This window comes from Oncorhynchus mykiss, chromosome 22 (genome assembly GCF_057628025.1).
Source record: "Oncorhynchus mykiss isolate SJ-2025 chromosome 22, ASM5762802v1, whole genome shotgun sequence".
Classification (NCBI taxonomy): domain Eukaryota; kingdom Metazoa; phylum Chordata; class Actinopteri; order Salmoniformes; family Salmonidae; genus Oncorhynchus; species Oncorhynchus mykiss.
In genome coordinates this window covers 27,667,447-27,687,601 of record NC_143043.1, presented here as the reverse complement: position 1 = coordinate 27,687,601, position 20,155 = coordinate 27,667,447, and the positions used below count along the sequence as shown (strand labels likewise).

Here is a 20,155-nt window from a genome sequence, read left to right as displayed (position 1 = left end):
GAACAACAAGCTGAAAAATAGAATAGGTAAAATGTTCTACTATGGGGGAAATTAGATTGATATAGGCTAGTGATTTTGCTATTCCTTACTCATCTAAAATATTTTTAGTTATTTTTATTTCACCTTTATTTAACCAGGCAAGATAGTTGAAAACAAGTTCAAATGACAGGCGCCACATTTTCCTGACGGAAACCCTGCTGTGCGGTTGTTTGTGGACCATCCATAGTGATATGGATGTCAAGGAGATTGAAGCTCTCGACCCACACTACAGCCTCGTCGATGGGAATGGGGGCGTGCGCTCCCGTCTATCTCCTGTTGTCCACGATCACCTCAGTGGTTGTACTGACGGTGAGGGAGCTGTTGTCCTGTCAGCAAACTCGATGATCGTGTTGGAGTCGTGCCTGGCCACACAGCAGTGAGTGAACAGGGAGTACAGGAACTGACTAAGCACACACCCGAAAAGGGCCTCGATGTTTATGGTCAGCATGGCGGAGGTGTTGTTGCCTATCCTCACCACATGGGACTGGCCCTTCAGGAAGTCCAGGATCCAGTTGCAGTGGGAGGTGTTCCGTCCCGGTGTTCCGTCCCAGGGTCCCAAGTTTGATGATGAGCTCTGAGGGGACTATGGTGTTGAACACTGAGCTGTAGTCTATAAACAGCATTCTCACAAAGTTATTTCCCAACTTGTCCAGGTGCGAGAGGGCATTGTGAAGTGCAATTGAGATTGCACTGTAGATCTGTTGGGTAAGTATGCAAATTGGAGTGGGTCCAGGGTGTCTGGGATGATGTGGTTGACATGTGTCATGACCAGCCTTTCAAAGCACTTTATAATTACAGATGTGAGTGCTAGAGGGCGATTGTCATTTCGACAGGTTACCTTGGAGTTCTTGGGAACAGGGACAATGGTGGTCAGCTTGAAACATGTTGGGATTACAGACTGGGACAAGGAAAGATAGAAAATGTCCACGAACACACTTGCCAGCTGGTCTGCACATGCTTTGAGAACACACCCCGGTATTCCGTCTGGTCCGGCGGCCTTCCCGTATATTCCAGGTAGACGTGTTAGGTCATGGCACTCTGAATTTTGTACTACAGTGAAGTGGCAGATGGTACTCTATGACAGTACTAAGGCTCAGAACACTGAAGCAAAGTGTGTGTGTGTGTGTGTGTGTGTGTGTGTGTGTGTGTGTGTGTGTGTGTGTGTGTGTGTGTGTGTGTGTGTGTGTGTGTGTGTGCGTGCGTGCGTGCGTGCGTGCGTGCGTGCGTGCGTGCGTGCGTGCGTGCGTGCGTGCGTGCGTGCGTGCGTGCGTGCGTGCGTGCGTGCGTGCGTGCGTGCGTTCTTTCGTTCCTGGGACTGATAGAGAGATGGAGGTGTGGACCACAGTAGATCATGATGTTTTGTGATATGGTGGAATACTATAGGTAAATTAGCGGAAGGGGGTGATAAATACAAGTATTGTAGTTCTCTATACAGAAGTGTCTGGTGTGAATGGTGTAGAGGGAGAGAGACAGTGAGAGGTCTGGGCTGTAGTATTCCTTCTTCTGCAGACACATTGATTTCTCTGAATGGCATTGTGGGAATGTGGTAGGAAATGTCAGCCTGTCATTAAGTTGATCCAACTGGTTGAGTTTCACGCATACAGTGCCTTCAGAAGGTACTCACACCCTTTGACTATTTCCACATGTTGGTGTGTTACAACCTGAATTTAAATTGACGAGTAACCCTTTCCTGCAGTTGAATGACCAAAGCGCACTCTAGTGGCTTCATGAGTGGAATGTTATTCATATTTGCAATAATTTCTTAATTAATGAACATTGGGTGGGAAATTAAGCCGAAAATTCAATGTTTCTATGTCAAATTGTTTTGTTATATTTCAGTCTTCTGTGATGTATATAAAGTGTAATATTGGGACACAAACTCAAAATGTAATACATTTCAACTCTAACATGTTACAGTGTCTTCCTTGTGTAAGGTATATACTTACTGTATGTTTCAAAATACATTTGTTTAGGACTACCAAGAAACACTGTGTGACCCTGAATGTCTTCAACTGAAATGTGTCTTCCACATTTAACCCAACCCCTCTGAATCAGAGAGGTGCTGGGGGCTGCCTTTATCAAGAACCACATCTTCGGCGCCCGGGGAACAGTGGGTTAACTTCCTTGCTTAGGGCCTCACGAGGCCTGCAAACCATTAGTGTCAGGCCATGGTGTTAGGGTTATATTAGACCTCAAAATAAGCCATTAGAGACATCTAATTTATTGTCACAAGTTTAATGACAACATTCAAATAGGAACCCACTTGGTGAAGGCTACAATATTGAAAAATGAATGAATTCAACAACCATGTCTCTGTCACTAACAAATACAGTCATGGGTGGTAACTCTAAAATTCACCCAAAAAGGCAAGGCACACTGGGAAATTATATTGGAAGCATGGCTTAGTGGGGGAGTGGTTTTCAGTATTATTTTGGGCCACCTGTGAGTTGAAGTGCTAGACCACTTAAACTGTTACATGGTAGCAACAAATGGCTTTGTCACTGTCAAGGTACCCTACAGTATGTATTATGTACCGGTAACTAAAGGGACAAAGCAAATGTTTGTACTCCTTTAGGAACCAGGCAATAACAAATTGTCAGAGTGTAATACAGTGGCCTGAAATTCACAGTTTACAAGCTATGTCAGGCCTGCAAGTCACTGTTTTGGTCCACAATGATGTGTATGAGTTTCAAGCCCTTGTAGGGCAAAACTAGGCCCTGAAAATACAGTGCATTTGAAAAGTATTCCGACTCCTTTTTCTACAATTGGTTACATTACAGCCTTATTCTAATCTCATCAATCAAAACAGGTTTTTAGAAATGTTTGCAGATGTATAAAAAATTAATTCAGACCTTTTGCTATGAGACTCAAAATTTAGCTCAGGTGCATCCTGTTTTCATTGATCACAACTTGATTGGAGTCCACCTGTGGAAAATTCAATTGATTGGACATGATTTGGAAAGGCTCACACCTGTCTATATAAGGTCCCACAGTTGACAGTGCATGTCAGGTCAAAAGCCAAGCCAAGAGGTAGAAATAATTGTCCGTAGAGCGCCAAGACTGGATTGTGTTGAGACACAGATCTGGGGAAGGGTACCAAAACAATTCTGTAGCATTGAAGGTCCCCCAAAAAACAGTGACCTCCAAGTTTGGAATCATTAAGACTCCTCATGGAGCTGGCCGTTTAGCAAAACTGAGCAGTCAGGATAGTAGGGCCTTGGTCAGGGAGGTGACCAAGAACCCAATGTTCACTCTGATAGAGCTCCAGAGTTCCTCTGTGGAGAGGACTCCACCAATCAAGCATTTATGGTAGAGTGTCTAGATGGAAGCCACTCCTCAGTAAAAGGCACATGACAGCCCGCTTGGAGTTTGCCAAAAGGCACCTAAAGGACTCTCAGAACATGATAAAACCAAGATGAAACTATTTGGCCTGAATTCCAAGCGTCACGTGTGGAGGAAACCAGGCACCGCTCATCACCTGGCCAATACCATCCCTGAAGCATGGTGGAGGCAGCATCATGCTGTGGGGATGTTTTTCAGTGGCAGGGACTGGGAGACTAGTCGGGATCGAAGGAAAGATAAACGGACAAAGTACAGAGAGATCCTTGATGAAAACCTATTCCAGAGTGCTCAGGACCTCAGACTGGGGGCGAAGGTTCACCTTCCAACAGGACAACAACACTAAGCATACAGCCCAGACAACACAAGATTGGCTTCGGGACATGTTTCTGAATGTCCTTGAGTGACCCAGCCAGAGTCTGGACTTGAACCCAATGGAACATCTCTGGAGAGACTTGAAAATAGCTGTGTAGTGACGCTCCCCATCCAACCTGACAGAACTTGATAGGATCTGGAGAGAAGAATGGGAGAAACTCCCCATATACAGCCAAGCTTGTAGAAAGAAGAAGAAGTAAACTTTTGGCTGTAATCGCTGCCAAAGATGCTTCAACCAAGTACTGACTAAAGGGTCTGAATACTTATGTAAAAGTGATTCTTTTTTTTGTGGAAAAAATGTGCTAAAAAAAGTTTTGGGATTTGTCATTATGGGGTATTGTGTGTAGATTGATGAGGGGAAAAACCATTTCATCAGTTTTAGAATGAGGCTGTAATGTAATTCTTTGGGGGAAAAAGTGAACGGGTCTGAATACTTTCTGAATGCACTCTAAGCCCTTATGAAATACATATGGTATTTTGTCATTTTTATGATAACATCTTCACTGAGGATTTCACTTGGTGATGTCCAAGAAAATTGAAAATGGATGAATGCAACAACCATGTTTTTGTCACCTAACAAATACAGTCACTCTGGGAAATATTGAAATAAGGTTTTACTTTAACAGTGTGTTCATTTAACACTGGTTCCAGTGTGTATATGGTTCCACTTTTTCAGTGTTTGTTGATTTAACACTCTGTGTGTGTGTGTGTGTGTGTGTGTGTGTGTGTGTGTGTGTGTGTGTGTGTGTGTGTGTGTGTGTGTGTGTGTGTGTGTGTGTGTGTGTGTGTGTGTGTGTTTGTTTGTGTGCTTGCGCAATATAGGATATTTTGAGATTTTAATGTGAAATTACTGTGAAAGGATGTGGAATGAGAGGATGTTGGGGGGGGGGGGTAGAAAGGTAGAGGGAAAGGGAAAGAGAGAGTTAGAGAGATATTACAGTGAGAGGCAGAGTCGTAATTTAGCAATGAAGAATTAGTCTAATGTCAAAACAGAAAAAAACGGATTATTTCTGCTTCATGCATTGACTCTGTCTCTTAATCAAGGCAACTTTCATTATCATAAATAATAGCCTTCAAACCAATCCAATACATCTAATGCTCTACTGGATTATCAAAGGTGGCCAATGCGATGCCTGCAATGGAATAAAACCTTTGTATAGGATTTGTGTGGAGATGATATTTGGATAATGAGAAGGACATTGCCTGTCTGTTTCTAAAGCAACCCCAATGATCTCTTAATGTCAATAATGTTTATCAGAAACACACTCCGTGGTTACGTAATCACATTCCAAAGGGTTGTGTGTGTGTGTGTGTGTGTGTGTGTGTGTGTGTGTGCTTATCACAACCTCACAATCGTGTCAACAGAAGGGAGCCTGTTCTGATAATTAAGGGTGTTAATTAGACAGAATCCCACAGTTAATGTATTACTCTCTCTATCCCGTACACACACACACACACACACACACACACACACACACACACACACACACACACACACACACACACACACACACACACACACACACACATAAAAATACACTCAGATTTGTGAGGCCTACTGCTAATTAAGGGGAATAATTGGGCAGACACCCACACAGTCATATAACACACACACATGCTATGGTAATTAAGGGCATTAATTATTAAGTGTAGTTGTCCCTGTGAGGGTTCTGTATCACTCAGACTTCCACACAGCAGGGGTCCTTTACTGTAGCACTTCACACGCACACGCACACACACACACGCACGCACACTCACACACACACATACAGACACACACACATACAAACACACACACACACACATACATATATACACACACACACAAAGTGAAATTTGTAAACAAGTGATCACAGACGGATTGCTGGCCGTGGGTTAACCTCTCTGCCACCATGTCCAGAGAGGAGACATTGAGCTAATATGGATCCAAATAAAGAACTGTGTTCCCCTCTATCACTTAGTGTATGATGTCTTGGCGGTGTTTTAAACAGTAGTGGTAGTCTGTCTACAGCACTACGGGGTCCGGACGTCACTGATGGAAATATTTCCATACACCTTTCCAGGTGTAAACGTTTGTGAGAAGGATGGAAATGGATGAGAGAAGATGAGAGAATAGGAACAGAAAGTGGCACAGACGGAAATACACACACACACCAATTTAGCATCCACCAAGGCCACACTGATGAAATACAGCTGAAATCTGTTTTCCCAGATGTAATATTCTCTCGCTCAGTGCACAACATTGTTGTTTTGTTTCCATGTTTACTGAGTGAGGAGGAGGGGACTAATGATGGTAGGATAGAAACATGTGTAACCCCCCCCCCCCTCCCCATAGCTGACAGCTGTACAGACTTGTCTACAAAGAAGAATTGAACTCTCTCTCCTCTGTCTTGAGGATAGCTAACTCAATAGAATATAACATCCTGTTTCTCTCTCTTTTTCTTTTTCTCTCTCTCTCTCTTTATCTCTCTCTCCATAGTTGACCTCTGTACAGACTGGTCAGTGGATTACCTGAAGTACCGTGTGCTGCAGGGAGAGCCGGTGAGGCTGAAGTGTGCCCTGTTCTACGGCTACATCCGGGCCAACTACAGCCAGGCTCAGAGCGTGGGCCTCAGCCTCATGTGGTACCGCAGCACTGGCCTGGGTCACGGAGACTTCGAGGAGCCCATCTCCTTCAACGGCGTGCGCATGAGCAAGGAGGAGGACGCCATCTGGTTCAGACCGGCCGACCTGCAGGACGTGGGCCTCTACTCCTGCGTTCTACGGTAAGACATGAGGGACAAACTGTGCTCTACTGCTCGAGTCTACTCCTGCGTGCTACGGTAAGAGAGGAGGAAGTAAGGATACTAGAGCTACGGTAAGACGCGAGGGACAAACTAGGGAAACTAGGAATTGTTTACTTTTAACCGTGCGTACTCCTCTGTGATATTGATTGCTGAGTCTTTCCAACTCTTTCTCCTACCACACTCGCTCTCTCTCACAATCTCTTCCCCCCTTCTTTCTCCGGCTGAGTCAGAATCAAAGGGGTTGTGTTTCTGTCGTTCTGTCGAGAGGGTCTGAAGTGGATGTTTCTCATAGGCCTGGAGGCAACATAATACTCTCTCCCTCCTTCTCTCCCTCCTTCTCTCTCCTTCACTCTCTACCTTCTCTCTCCTTCACTCTTTCCCTCCTTCTCTCTCCTTCACTCTCTCCCTCTCTAAGACTTGACCATTACTTTAAAAATCATTTCTATGGCCAGCACACTGAGAACGTCCTCTATGTGTGTGTATGTGTATGACACTAGACAAGCAGATCACATGCATTAGGAAATGTTCTCCAGTGTTTTAAAGTGTTAAAAGGCTTCATGTATTCAGATGTTATTCATGGTGGGTATTCAAGAGTTCTCCAGTAACCTAATCAGAGAAGCACTTTGGAGATTTGCCACTGAGCTGAAATCAATTCTCTTTTTGTTGGAGGGTAAGCTTCTGAGTTGCAAATTTTAGCACACATGACCCAAACACTTCCACCAAGCATCTCTGCTGGGAAAATGGGGAGAGAGAGAGAGGGAGAGAGGGAGAGAGGGAGAGAGAGAGAGAGAGAGAGAGAGAGAGAGAGAGAGAGAGAGAGAGGCAGAGAGAGAGAGGCAGAGAGAGAGAGGCAGAGAGAGGCAGAGAGAGGCAGAGAGAGAGAGGCAGAGAGAGATAGAGAGAGAGAGAGGCAGAGAGAGAGAGGCAGAGAGAGAGAGACACAGAGAGAGAGACACAGAGAGAGAGATAGAGAGAGAGAGACACAGAGAGAGAGACAGAGAGAGACAGAGAGAGAGAGGCAGAGATAGACAGAGAGAGACAGAGAGAGAGAGGCAGAGAGAGACAGAGAGAGGCAGAGAGAGACAGAGAGAGACAGAGAGAGGCAGAGAGAGACAGAGAGAGAGAGAGAGACAGAGAGAGAGAGACAAAGAGAGAGAGAGAGAGAGAGAGGCAGAGAGAGAGAGAGACAGAGAGAGGCAGAAAAAGAGAGACAGAGAGGAGTCCACTGCTGCTTGTACAGTCAATATCCCCACATTACAGCATTTGTTTTTGTCTCCTGGTTTTTCTCAGTGATTGCTGATTGTATTGTTAAAATCTAGTCATATTTTCAACCATTCACTTGAAGTTTGACTGGTTATTATGTGTTTGGAGGGTGTAGATAGTCTTACGGTATTGTGGTGCATTGGAGGATGCTGCTACATTGAGTTGGCTATATCTAAATATAGATCAATACTTCACTGGAGAAAGTACAGCTTAGCATTGAAACCCTCCAGATGTTTTCCCCTGAAGGAGATATGGGGTGTGTGTGTGTGTGTGTGTGTGTGTGTGTGTGTGTGTGTGTGTGTGTGTGTGTGTGTGTGTGTGTGTGTGTGTGTGTGTGTGTGTGTGTGTGTGTGTGTGTGTGTGTGTGTGTGTGTGTGTGTGTGTGTGTGTGTGTGTGTGTGTGTGTGTGTGTGTCTGTGTGTGTGTGTGTGTTGGTCGCTTTTCTCCTTTGCTGTCTGGAATCAAATTTTTCCCATCAGTGTATGTGTGAAGGTGACTTAATCTACATAACAATCTCTCCTTGTTTCTGTTTCTATCTCGCTTCCTCTCTCTCCCCCTCTCTCTTTCTCTCTCCTTGTTTCTGTTTCTCTCTACACCCTCTCTCTATAGCTCTTCCTCTTTCTCTCTCCTTGTTTCTGTTTCTCTCTCTACCCCCTCTCTCTATCTCTCTTTCTCTCTCCTTGTTTTTGTTTCTCTCTACTCCCTCTCTCTATCGCTCTTCCTCTCTCTCTCCCTCTCTTTCTCTCTCCTTGTTTCTGTTTCTCTCTCTCCCCCTCTCTCTCTTTCTCCCTCTCTCCATCCCCACTTAATGTAAATGTAAAGCTGTCATCTCCAGTGTTTTCTCTCCTCTAAACAATCTCCCTCCACCTCTGTAGTCCATGCACGTGTCTCCCACTGAATGAATTCACCACCTCTCAAATGAGCCTGTATCTCTCAGTGGTCTGCGTGTGTTTTCCTGTTGTGATTACTCTGAGAACGAACGTATGTGAGGGATACTAATGTGTGGGGAATGGAAGCTAACGCGAGTTGGAGACTAAAGCTTGCTGTGTTGGAGTGAAACAGTTTTTGAAAGTTTGAAAGGCGAAGTAAAAACACAACATTTTAAATAACACTGTCAATGCATTATCTAACATCTGGTTACGGTTTCCAGTCCAATCCTACTTTACCTATTCTCAGTTTGCTCCGTTCCACAGTAAGAGAGCCTTCCAGCCAGCCTGTTGGCTACACATCTAGTAGCCTGGTGCAGTGTCTGACAGCCTCAGCTGTGTGTGTTTTATGGTCTGGAGGTCAGGTGTTTCTATGGGAGAGGGGATTCTCTTATTACTTCCATAACTTGACTCTATAATATGAAAGCCTGTCATGTAGCCTGAAAGGAAGCATCTGGCCAGCAGTAAAGTTAATGTCACGAAATGAAGCCCCATATGCTACACAGGTCACACAAGGCAGAGAGATGGGGGTGATGGTGGTGGGAATGGCAACAAGTGTTCAGCATTTGTGGGAACTCCTTCAAGACTGTTGGAAAAGTATTCCAGGTGAAGTTGGTTGAAATGCTGAAGGCCAAGAGTGTACAAAGGTGTCATCAAGTCAAAGGTTGGCTACTTTGAAGAATTTCAAAAATAAAATATATTTATAAATATACATTTTTTTGATTACTACATGATTCCATATGTGTTATTTCATAGTTTTGATGTCTTCATTATTCTTCTACAATGTAGAAATGTAGTACAAATAAAGAAAAACCCTGGAATGAGTAGGTGTGTCCAAACTTTTGACTGGTACTGTATATCTGAAGTGATGACATCACTTAGCCATCCGCTACAGACAATGAGCCCATGTTTCAGTCATGCCACTGGCTTCCTCAAATGACTCATATTGAAGGAAAGTAGACGAGAAAATGAAGCCATTTGACTGTATTTAGACCCAGCCTTCAGCATTTGACTGTATTTAGACCCAGCCTTCAGCATTTGACTGTATTTAGGCCCAGCCTTCAGCATTTGACTGTATTTAGAACCAGCCTTCAGCATTTGACTGTATTTAGGCCCAGCCTTCAGCATTTGACTGTATTTAGGCCCAGCCTTCAGCATTTGACTGTATTTAGGCCCAGCCTTCAGCATTTGACTGTATTTAGACCCAGCCTTCAGCATTTGACTGTATTTAGGCCCAGCCTTCAGCATTTGACTGTATTTAGGCCCAGCCTTCAGCATTTGACTGTATTTAGGCCCAGCCTTCAGCATTTGACTGTATTTCGACCCAGCCTTCAGCATTTGACTGTATTTAGACCCAGCCTTCAGCATTTGACTGTATTTAGACCCAGCCTTCAGCATTTGACTGTATTTAGGCCCAGCCTTCAGCATTTGACTGTATTTAGGCCCAGCCTTCAGCATTTGACTGTATTTAGACCCAGCCTTCAGCATTTGACTGTATTTAGACCCAGCCTTCAGCATTTGACTGTATTTAGGCCCAGCCTTCAGCATTTGACTGTATTTAGACCCAGCCTTCAGCATTTGACTGTATTTAGGCCCAGCCTTCAGCATTTGACTGTATTTAGACCCAGCCTTCAGCATTTGACTGTATTTAGACCCAGCCTTCAGCATTTGACTGTATTTAGGCCCAGCCTTCAGCATTTCAATGCCACAGGCTTGCTCCTGTGCTGTCAGAGGGCTATTACATCACTGTGATGACTAAGCAGGTTCTTCCACTCCTTCCATCCCGTGTGTGTGTGTGTGTGTGTGTGTGTGTGTGTGTGTGTGTGTGTGTGGTGTCTGTTTTGTCATTAGTATTCCCAGGGCAGGCTTGCATGGCCCTCCATTAATGGTTGTGAGCCTGAGTCATTGGTTCAGTAAGCAGATGAACACGTCGTTAGCACTATCTCCGACAATGTGTGTGAGGAATGAGGACATGGGAAGAGGGAGTAAAACGTATAGTCAGAGAGAGAAAAAAGAAAGCTCATGTAAATATAGGAAGAGGAATAAGGAATAGGAAGAGTTGTTTTGACTATGCATTTTCTCTAATAATCTTGTCAGTGACCTGTTGGTTGTGTTGGTATGTTCCAGGAATTCAACCTACTGTATGAAAGTGTCCATGTCTCTCCACGTGGCTGAGAACGACACAGACCTCTGCTACAACTCTGAAATGAGACATATGGAGAAGGCCGAACTCAGCAAGAGCAAAGACATCACCTGTCCAGACATAGAGGACTACATAGAACCTGGGAAAGATCCTCATATCATCTGGTTTAAGGTGAGAGACGTGTGTGTGTGTGTGTGTCTGATTTAACTTGGTGAAGATGGTGCCTCATGGCTTTGTTTTCAGATCACTTCCTAGTTGTTTCTATGGAATGTGAAAGCTATGTCCGTGGGAGCCTGAGACTGGGTCAGATTATGCATGTGGGATTTGTTAATAATAGGAGAATTACACGACACCTGTCTGCAGTGCACCAGTATCAGTGTAGAGGTCATCTTAGGAGAAACACACAGTACATGAATACAGAGACAGAGACGGGATTCATTATTCACACACTGATGAGGGGAGAACCTTTTCATATTATAGCTCACTTTGCCCTACGGAAAAGTAGGAGAACAGAGGGGGAGAAGAGAGAGAGAGGGGGAGGAGAGAGAGAGAGAGAGAGAGAGAGAGAGAGAGCGAGAGAGCCATGATCCTGGAAGAAATGTCCACCAGGCCTTTCCCACCCTCATGCAGTGGCAGGTACAGGGCCACAGCTTTAATCTAATGTTGTCCAGACCAGAAGAAATTGACAAGGGTCCTCTGAAGCTCTTGTATCAGACCCCCCAGTGGCTGTACAATCATTAGTCTGCGCCACAGGGTAGAGGCAGCTAGATTATTGGCTACCAGCACCCTTCCCCTATAAGACAGCTGGGGTAGCACCCATTTCCACCTTGACAGTCTGGCACACACTTTATCCACTACACCCTCCCAGTACTTTTTCTGAAAGACATCGGAGCCCCCAAAGTCTTCATCCAATCTCTGCCCCACTGAATCCCCCCTGGTAACGTGGTGCGGACCCCGTCTGAAGCCCCCCTGGTAACCGTGGAGCGGACCCTGTCTGAAGCCCCCCTGTGGTAACTATGGTGCGGACCCCGTCTGAAGCTGACCTGCCCACAGCGATTCGCTCTTTTCCCAATTGACTCTAGCTGAGGAGGCCCCCTCATACACCTTTAAAGCGTTTGAGAGAAACTTAACATCCTCACCCCCTGTAATAAAAACTATCACGTCATCTGCATACACAGACAGTGCTATCGTGAGACCCTTCATTACCCCAGGCACAGAGAAACCAGTAAGCCTCGCTCTTAAAAAACAAAGTATTGGTTCAATTGCCAGATAATATAACTGCCCTGAAATTGGGCATCCCTACCAGATACCCCTTTGGACGGGGTTGGGGCAGCTCAAACCACCCCCCACCCAGGCCCCAGTATTCAGTAAACTCATCCAAGACAAAAAAAAACATCCCCAAACCCAAAAGCTTTCATTGTTTTGAATGACTACTGGTGGTCTACACGGTCAAAGTTTACAAATGTCTAAAACATCTCGTATCAGAAACAAGTTATCAACAATAGAGAGGTCATGTCCAGTCAGTCTGGTCCAACAACCCCAGATACTGTTTCAACCTGTCTGAGAGACATTTAGATACAATTAGATACAATAGATACAAACAGGAAGAGAAAAGATTCACACACCACTTCAGAAAAATCCCCCCCAACAGATCCCAAAAAGTCCTTATAGAACTCAGATGGTAAACCATCGATGCCAGGGGCTCGGCCTGATGAGAGCTGCATAACTGCTGTGGACAGCTCCTGCAGAGTAATGTCAGAGTCCAAAGCAACTCTCTGCTCAGGGCCCAATTGAGGAAGTCCATGTAACAGCTGTTCAGTACAAAGAGAATCACAATCCTCCGCCTTATAGAGGGCAGAGTAGAATTCCACGGCATGTTGGCGCATTTCACTATCATCCGTGGTCACCTTCCCATCAGGGAGACGAAGGCAGACCATCTGTTTGCGTTGCAATGTCGACTGTCCTAGGTTTTCTTTTAAGTACCAGGAGCATCCATATCTTTCAGGGTAGCAAAACGAGACCTAATCAAGGCACCCTTCACTCTTTCATGTAAAAACGACCTCCGTTCATGTTTCTTGTCCTGTAAGTTCATGACTAGTCCGGGGTCATTCTGAGTGAGCAACTTCAATTCAATAAATTTGATGTCCTGTTCAAGGGCCCTGATAGTCTCGTTAACTTCAATACGAGACAGAGCAGTATACTGTTGACAAAATAATTGTATTTGGGCCTTCCCAACCTCCCACCATTGTCTCAAGGACTCAAAATTCCCTTTTATAAACCTGAATTTTTCCCAAAACAAACACCTTTCCCAAAACATGACATAATGTAACAATTTAACATTAAGATACCAATAAGGTGATGACGTTCGTGGATATCAACAGACACATTATGATTATGATTATGATCAGAAAAACCCACAGGAGTAATATCACACCTTCAACCCTACTACAGTAGTGATCAGATACATACAACCTGTCTAATCTTCCAACCCTACTACAGTAGTGATCAGATACATACAACCTGTCTAACCTTCCAACCCTACTACAGTAGTGATCAGATACATACAACCTGTCTAACCTTCCAACCCTACTACAGTAGTGATCAGATACATACAACCTGTCTAACCTTCCAACCCTACTACAGTAGTGATCAGATACATACAACCTGTCTAACCTTCAACCCTACGACAGTAGTGATCAGATACATACAACCTGTCTAACCTTCCAACCCTACTACAGTAGCGATCAGATACATACAACCTGTCTAACCTCCCAACCCTACTACAGTAGCGATCAGATACATACAACCTGTCTAACCTTGCTGCACTGACATGACCTTCATTAACTTTTAACCATGTGTACAGCCTAAATGTTGCATTCCTTAATCAGAAAGCTCAAACTCAGTTAATAGACCCGACAGACAAGTAGCTGACTGCAGGTGAGGTTCTTCAGCGGTGCGATCAACAGTAAAATCCACTGTGCAGTTCAAGTCCCCCCCTAAAACCATACACCCCTCTTGGTCACACTGTCTTAAGGTTTCCTTTATTTGATCAAATACTGCAATATGCTCTGTACCCTCATTAGGAGCATAAACATTCAAAAAAATCAACAAAAACTCCATAACATCCACCTTGACCAATAAAACCTGACCCTTGACAATCTCTGTTGCAGATACCACAGTCACCCCCTAAGCCTGAGGAAAACAAGATGGCCACCCCAGCACTGAAATTAGTACCATGACTGAGTATATGCTGCCCCTCCCACCACATACGCCAGTCCACCTCAATAGCCTCATCAACATGTGTCTCCTGTAGGAAAACTACATTAAGCCTTTTCTGTTTTATTACTTCTAATACCCAAGCCCTCTTATTCCTGTCCCTTCCCCCATTAATATTGAGAGAACCCACCCTTAGTACCTCCATCTAGAAAAGAGAAAAGAAAAGCAGAAGAAACCACAGAGAAACCAGACAAAGAGAAAAAAAACACCCTATGAGTCATGATCATCATCATTGTTTAAAATTTCTCTGAACCTGACCACGTTTCCCACTACCTTTTGCTGCCGTAACAGCAGTAACACATTCCTCAAGCGAAAACGCTTCTTCTCACTCAACTGGTCTAACCCCACCATCTTCTGTAACATCACAGCTGACCTCACAAACTTAGCAACATATAAAAAATCTGCCAATTTGACAGATTTCCCAAAAGTCTGATCCAGGAACCCATTTACCTCCTCCAGATTGTAAATTGTCACCAGCTACTGTCATATCAAGAGAGATATCCGTTTCCTTCTCCAGATCCTACTCAACTGAGGCCACAGACCCCTGACTCCCCTCAGGCACATCCCTCTCAACACTCCCCACTTGCACCCCATCACTCATACCAGGCATCTCCTCCACTACCTGGGAGACTAGCTCCACATGAACCCCCTCCTGTACCCCATCACTTGTACTAGGCATCTCCTCCACTACCTGGGAGACTAGCTCCACATGAACCCCCTCCTGTACCCCATCACTTGTACTGGGCATCTCCTCCACTACCTGGGAGACTAGCTCCACATGAACCCCCTCCTGTACCCCATCACTTGTACTGGGCATCTCCTCCACTACCTGGGAGACTAGCTCCACATGAACCCCCTCCTGTACCCCATCACTTGTACTGGGCATCTCCTCCACTACCTGGGAGACTAGCTCCACATGAACCCCCTCCTGTACCCCATCACCTGTACTGGGCATCTCCTCCACTAACTGGTAGACTAGCTCCACATGAACCCCCTCCTGTATCCCATCACTTGTACTGGGCATCTCCTCCACTACCTGGGAGACTAGCTCCACCTGAACCCCTTCCTGTACCCCATCACTTGTACTGGGCATCTCCTCCACTACCTGGGAGACTAGCTCCACATGAACCCCCTCCTGTACCCCATCACTTGTACTAGGCATCTCCTCCACTACCTGGGAGACTAGCTCCACATGAACCCCCTCCTGTACCCCATCACTTGTACTGGGCATCTCCTCCACTACCTGGGAGACTAGCTCCACATGAACCCCCTCCTGTACCCCATCACTTGTACTGGGCATCTCCTCCACTACCTGGGAGACTAGCTCCACATGAACCCCCTCCTGTACCCCATCACTTGTACTAGGCATCTCCTCCACTACCTGGGAGACTAGCTCCACATGAACCCCCTCCTGTACCCCATCACTTGTACTGGGCATCTCCTCCACTACCTGGGAGACTAGCTCCACATGAACCCCCTCCTGTACCCCATCACTTGTACTGGGCATCTCCTCCACTACCTGGGAGACTAGCTCCACATGAACCCCCTCCTGTACCCCATCACTTGTACTGGGCATCTCCTCCACTACCTGGGAGACTAGCTCCACCTGAACCCCCTTCTGTACCCCATCACTTATACTGGGCATCTCCTCACCAGTCTGGGGAAATTGCTCCTCAGATTCGTCCTTACCTCCTACAACAATATTTTTCTGCTGCATAACAGACGCTATGTTCCCCTCTGGTACAAGTTGAAACTCAGGACCCTCAACACGGACAACTTGTACCTCAGCAACAGGTGCTTGTGGCTGCTCAACCACTGTCGGCCCACCTCTCCCTACATCATTGGGCCCAGGCATTATGAGGACCACCTGCGCCCCTCCCTCCGCCTTCTCCCTTTTCGGGCAAGCATGTCGCTTATGGCCAACATCACCACACTCAAAACGCTGTTGACTGCCCGTACTAGCATAAGCCAAATACAGTCTGTTGTCATACTTGACTTTAAACGATAACTCCAAAGTCTGCTCCGTTGAGTCCAAAAACATAAACACCTGTCGCTGAAACGACATAACCTGTTTCAGAGCCGGGTGTTTGAAACGACATAACCTGTTTCAGAGCCGGGTGTTTGAAACGACATAACCTGTTTCAGAGCCGGGTGTTTGCAACCCAAGGTGTTTGCAACCCAATCCTAATTGAACTTGCAAACTTCCCAAAGCGCAATAACTCGCGCTTCAATAGCTCATTGGGAATAAACGGTGGTACATTCGAAATCGTTACCCTTGTTGACAGAGAAAAAAGCGGCGTAACTTGGATAAACATTCCTATAAGAAGTACGCCATGCTCAACCATCCGATCTACAAGACACTCTTCTTTAAGAAGTACACCATGCTCAACCATCCGATCAACAAGACTCTCTTCTTTAAGAAGTACACCATGCTCAACCATCCGATCAACAAGACACTCTTCTTTAAGAAGTACACCATGCTCAACCATACGATCAACAAGACACTCTTCTTTAAGAAGTACGCCATGCTCAACCATACGATCAACAAGACACTCTTCTTTAAGAAGTACACCATGCTCAACCATACGATCAACAAGACACTCTTCTTTAAGAAGTACGCCATGCTCAACCATACGATCAACAAGACACTCTTCTTTAAGAAGTATGCCATGCTCAACCATACGATCAACAAGACTCTCTTCTTTAAGAAGTACGCCATGCTCAACCATCCGATCAACAAGATGGTCTTCTTTAAGAAGTACGCCATGCTCAACCATACGATCAACAAGACACTCTTCTTTAAGAAGTACGCCATGCTCAACCATACGATCAACAAGACGCTCTTCTTTAAGAAGTACGCCCTGCTCAACCATACGATCAACAAGACGCTCTTCTTTAAGAAGTACACCATGCTCAACCATACGATCAACAAGACAGTCTTCTTTAAGAAGTATGCCATGCTCAACCATACGATCAACAAGACGCTCTTCTTTAAGAAGTACACCATGCTCAACCAAACGATCAACAAGACGCTCTTCTTTAAGAAGTACGCCATGCTCAACCATACGATCAACAAGACTCTCTTCTTTAAGAAGTACACCATGCTCAACCATACGATCAACAAGACTCTCTTCTTTAAGAAGTACACCATGCTCAACCATACGATCAACAAGACTCTCTTCTTTAAGAAGTACACTATGCTCAACCATACAAGACACTCTTCTTTAAGAAGTACGCCATGCTCAACCATCCGATCAACAAGACACTCTTCTCTAAGAAGTACACCATGCTCAACCATACAATCAACAAGACACTCTTCTTTAAGAAGTACACCATGCTCAACCATCCGATCAACAAGACCCTCTTCTTTAAGAAGTACACCATGCTCAACCATCCGATCAACAAGACACTCTTCTTTAAGAAGTACACCATGCTCAACCATCTGATCAACAAGACTCTCTTCTTTAAGAAGTACACCATGCTCAACCATACAATCAACAAGACTCTCTTCTTTAAGAAGTACGCCATGCTCAACCATGCGATCAACAAGACACTCTTCTTTAAGAAGTACGCCATGCTCAACCATCCGATCTACAAGACACTCTTCTTTAAGAAGTACACCATGCTCAACCATACGATCAACAAGATGGTCTTCTTTAAGAAGTACACCACCGCTTCATTCATCCACAACGCATAAGAAACATTCTCATAGCCTACCTTCTCTCCTACGGCGACCAGAAACTCCTCCACCGTGACAGTAGCTTCAGTAACACACTTAAAGCCGTGCCGAAGTGACAGGGACGGTGTCCCTTTGTGGGTCGCCTTCCCCACCAAAGCCAGGGCAATTTCGACAAGAAAAACAATCAACTTAATTCTACCACAACAAATAAATAAGATAAATAATCACCTTAATCATGTGTAGGAAAACCACCAAGGAAAGTAAAGCAAGACAAGAAGGAAAAAACAGATGTAACTTCAGACAACACTCGCACTCGCTCATACAATTCCCAGCATGCACCAAACACTCCCAGCATACAGAGAGAGAAAAAGTGTGTGTGTGTGTCCTCTAAATACTCTTAGCCTAAGATATCTATTATCTAACTCTCGAGTTACCTTTCTCACCTGAGTTCTCCCCTGTTGAGGTCAGGCATGGCCTGCGGATCACAGCACGCATCCCAGGGAGCGGCCCAGGCCAAACTAATCAAAGGCAGATCAGTGGTAGATTAGCCAGTCGGACTCGACCTCCAGGTTTTCCCAGAATTCAATTAAGGCTTGGATAATGACTGGGAGCGCTGGAACCTGGAGTTATTTGGATTGCTCTGCAGCCGAGCTGATTGAATTCCGAGGGTTGCCGCGAGCTATGGTGGAATAGAATCCTCTGAGCCAGAGTTGTCCCTGCCAGAGAGGGAGGAGAGTACCCGGAGTGAGGAGCCTATGTACACTCTGCCTATGTACACACACACGCACACAAACCACACATACATACGCACACACACATACACGCCACACACACACACACAAACACATTATTTTGCCAGTGGAGACTTTTCAAATGACATTCCGTGTCCTTACCAGTCGGAGAATATTGAATCTGGAGTATCCAGTTCAGTGCAATACACTTCTATCAAATAAGTAGGATAACTCTTCCCATATGGGTTCTCTCTAGTTGGCAGTGATACACTATGCATTCCACTGCTCTCTTTACAGTCCTCTCTACTGTCTAGATAATATAATGACTCTGTTTGGTCTCCTCTTCCCCAATGTCCTTAACTGTAATAGATGCCACTATTCAAAGCAACTTAGCGTTGACAAATTCAGTATGTGACCAATGCAGAAATCAAAGACATCATGCATAGGCCACCTCAACAGAACTTCCATTGCTGTTGTTGGTGTTCATGAGAAAACAATCCAACCTGTTCTCTATGTTATGATGATTTCATGTGTCTCAGTGTCAATAGCACTATAGCCCCATGTTGTATTGTGTGTGTTCGTGTGTGTGTGTGACTCCCAGGAGTGTCGTCCTAAGCAGTGGCGGGCCTCCATCCTCCAGAGAAGAGACTCTCTGTCCATCAGAGAGGTCAAAGAGGACGACATCGGCAACTACACCTGTGAGGTCACCTTCGGGGCCTTCGTGGTACACAGGACCACTGAGCTCACCGTCACAGGTAAGATGGAGGGTGGGATGAAGCGGTGTACTTCTTTAGGATATCACTTCCTCTTCCTGCAGTGTTTTTCAGCTTTTTGACTTTTCTCCATTCTACTGCTTTGCGTTTGTGTTGTAAAATCAAATCAAATCAAATCAAATCAAATCAAATCAAAATTTATTTGTCACATACACATGGTTAGCAGATGTTAATGCGAGTGTAGCGAAATGCTTGTGCTTCTAGTTCCGACAATGCAGTAATAACAAGTAATCTAACTAACAATTCCAAAACTACTGTCTTGTACACAGTGTAAGGGGATAAAGAATATGTACATAAGGATATATGAATGAGTGATGGTACCGAGCAGCATAGGCAAGATACAGTAGATGGTATCGGGTACAGTATGTACAAATGAGATGAGTATGTAAACAAAGTGGCATAGTATAGTATAAAGTGGCTAGTGATACATGTATTACATAAGGATACCGTCGATGATATAGAGTACAGTATATACGTATGCATATGAGATGAATAATGTAGGGTAAGTAACATTTATATAAGGTAGCATTGTTTAAAGTGGCTAGTGATATATTTACATAATTTCCCATCAATTCCCATTATTAAAGTGGCTGGAGTTGAGTCAGTGTCAGTGTGTTGGCAGCAGCCACTCAGTGTTAGTGGTGGCTGTTTAACAGTCTGATGGCCTTGAGATAGAAGCTGTTTTTCAGTCTCTCGGTCCCAGCTTTGATGCACCTGTACTGACCTCGCCTTCTGGATGATAGCGGGGTGAACAGGCAGTGGCTCGGGTGGTTGATGTCCTTGATGATCTTTATGGCCTTCCTGTGACATCGGGTGGTGTAGGTG

General features: G+C 45.0%; 1 protein-coding gene across 5 annotated transcripts in view; it reads left to right on the top strand.

Moving 5' to 3' along the window:
- Nucleotides 1-20,155, top strand: part of LOC110502069 (interleukin-1 receptor accessory protein-like 1) — a 396,352-nt gene that overhangs the window by 200,636 nt on the left and 175,561 nt on the right. For all 5 annotated transcript variants that reach the window (XM_036958963.2, XM_036958961.2, XM_036958962.2 and 2 more), the window contains exons 3-5: nt 6,233-6,518; nt 10,856-11,042; nt 19,159-19,312. In XM_036958963.2, coding sequence (XP_036814858.1) covers nt 6,233-6,518; nt 10,856-11,042; nt 19,159-19,312 — 627 coding nt within the window. The remainder of the gene's footprint in view (nt 1-6,232; nt 6,519-10,855; nt 11,043-19,158; nt 19,313-20,155) is intronic.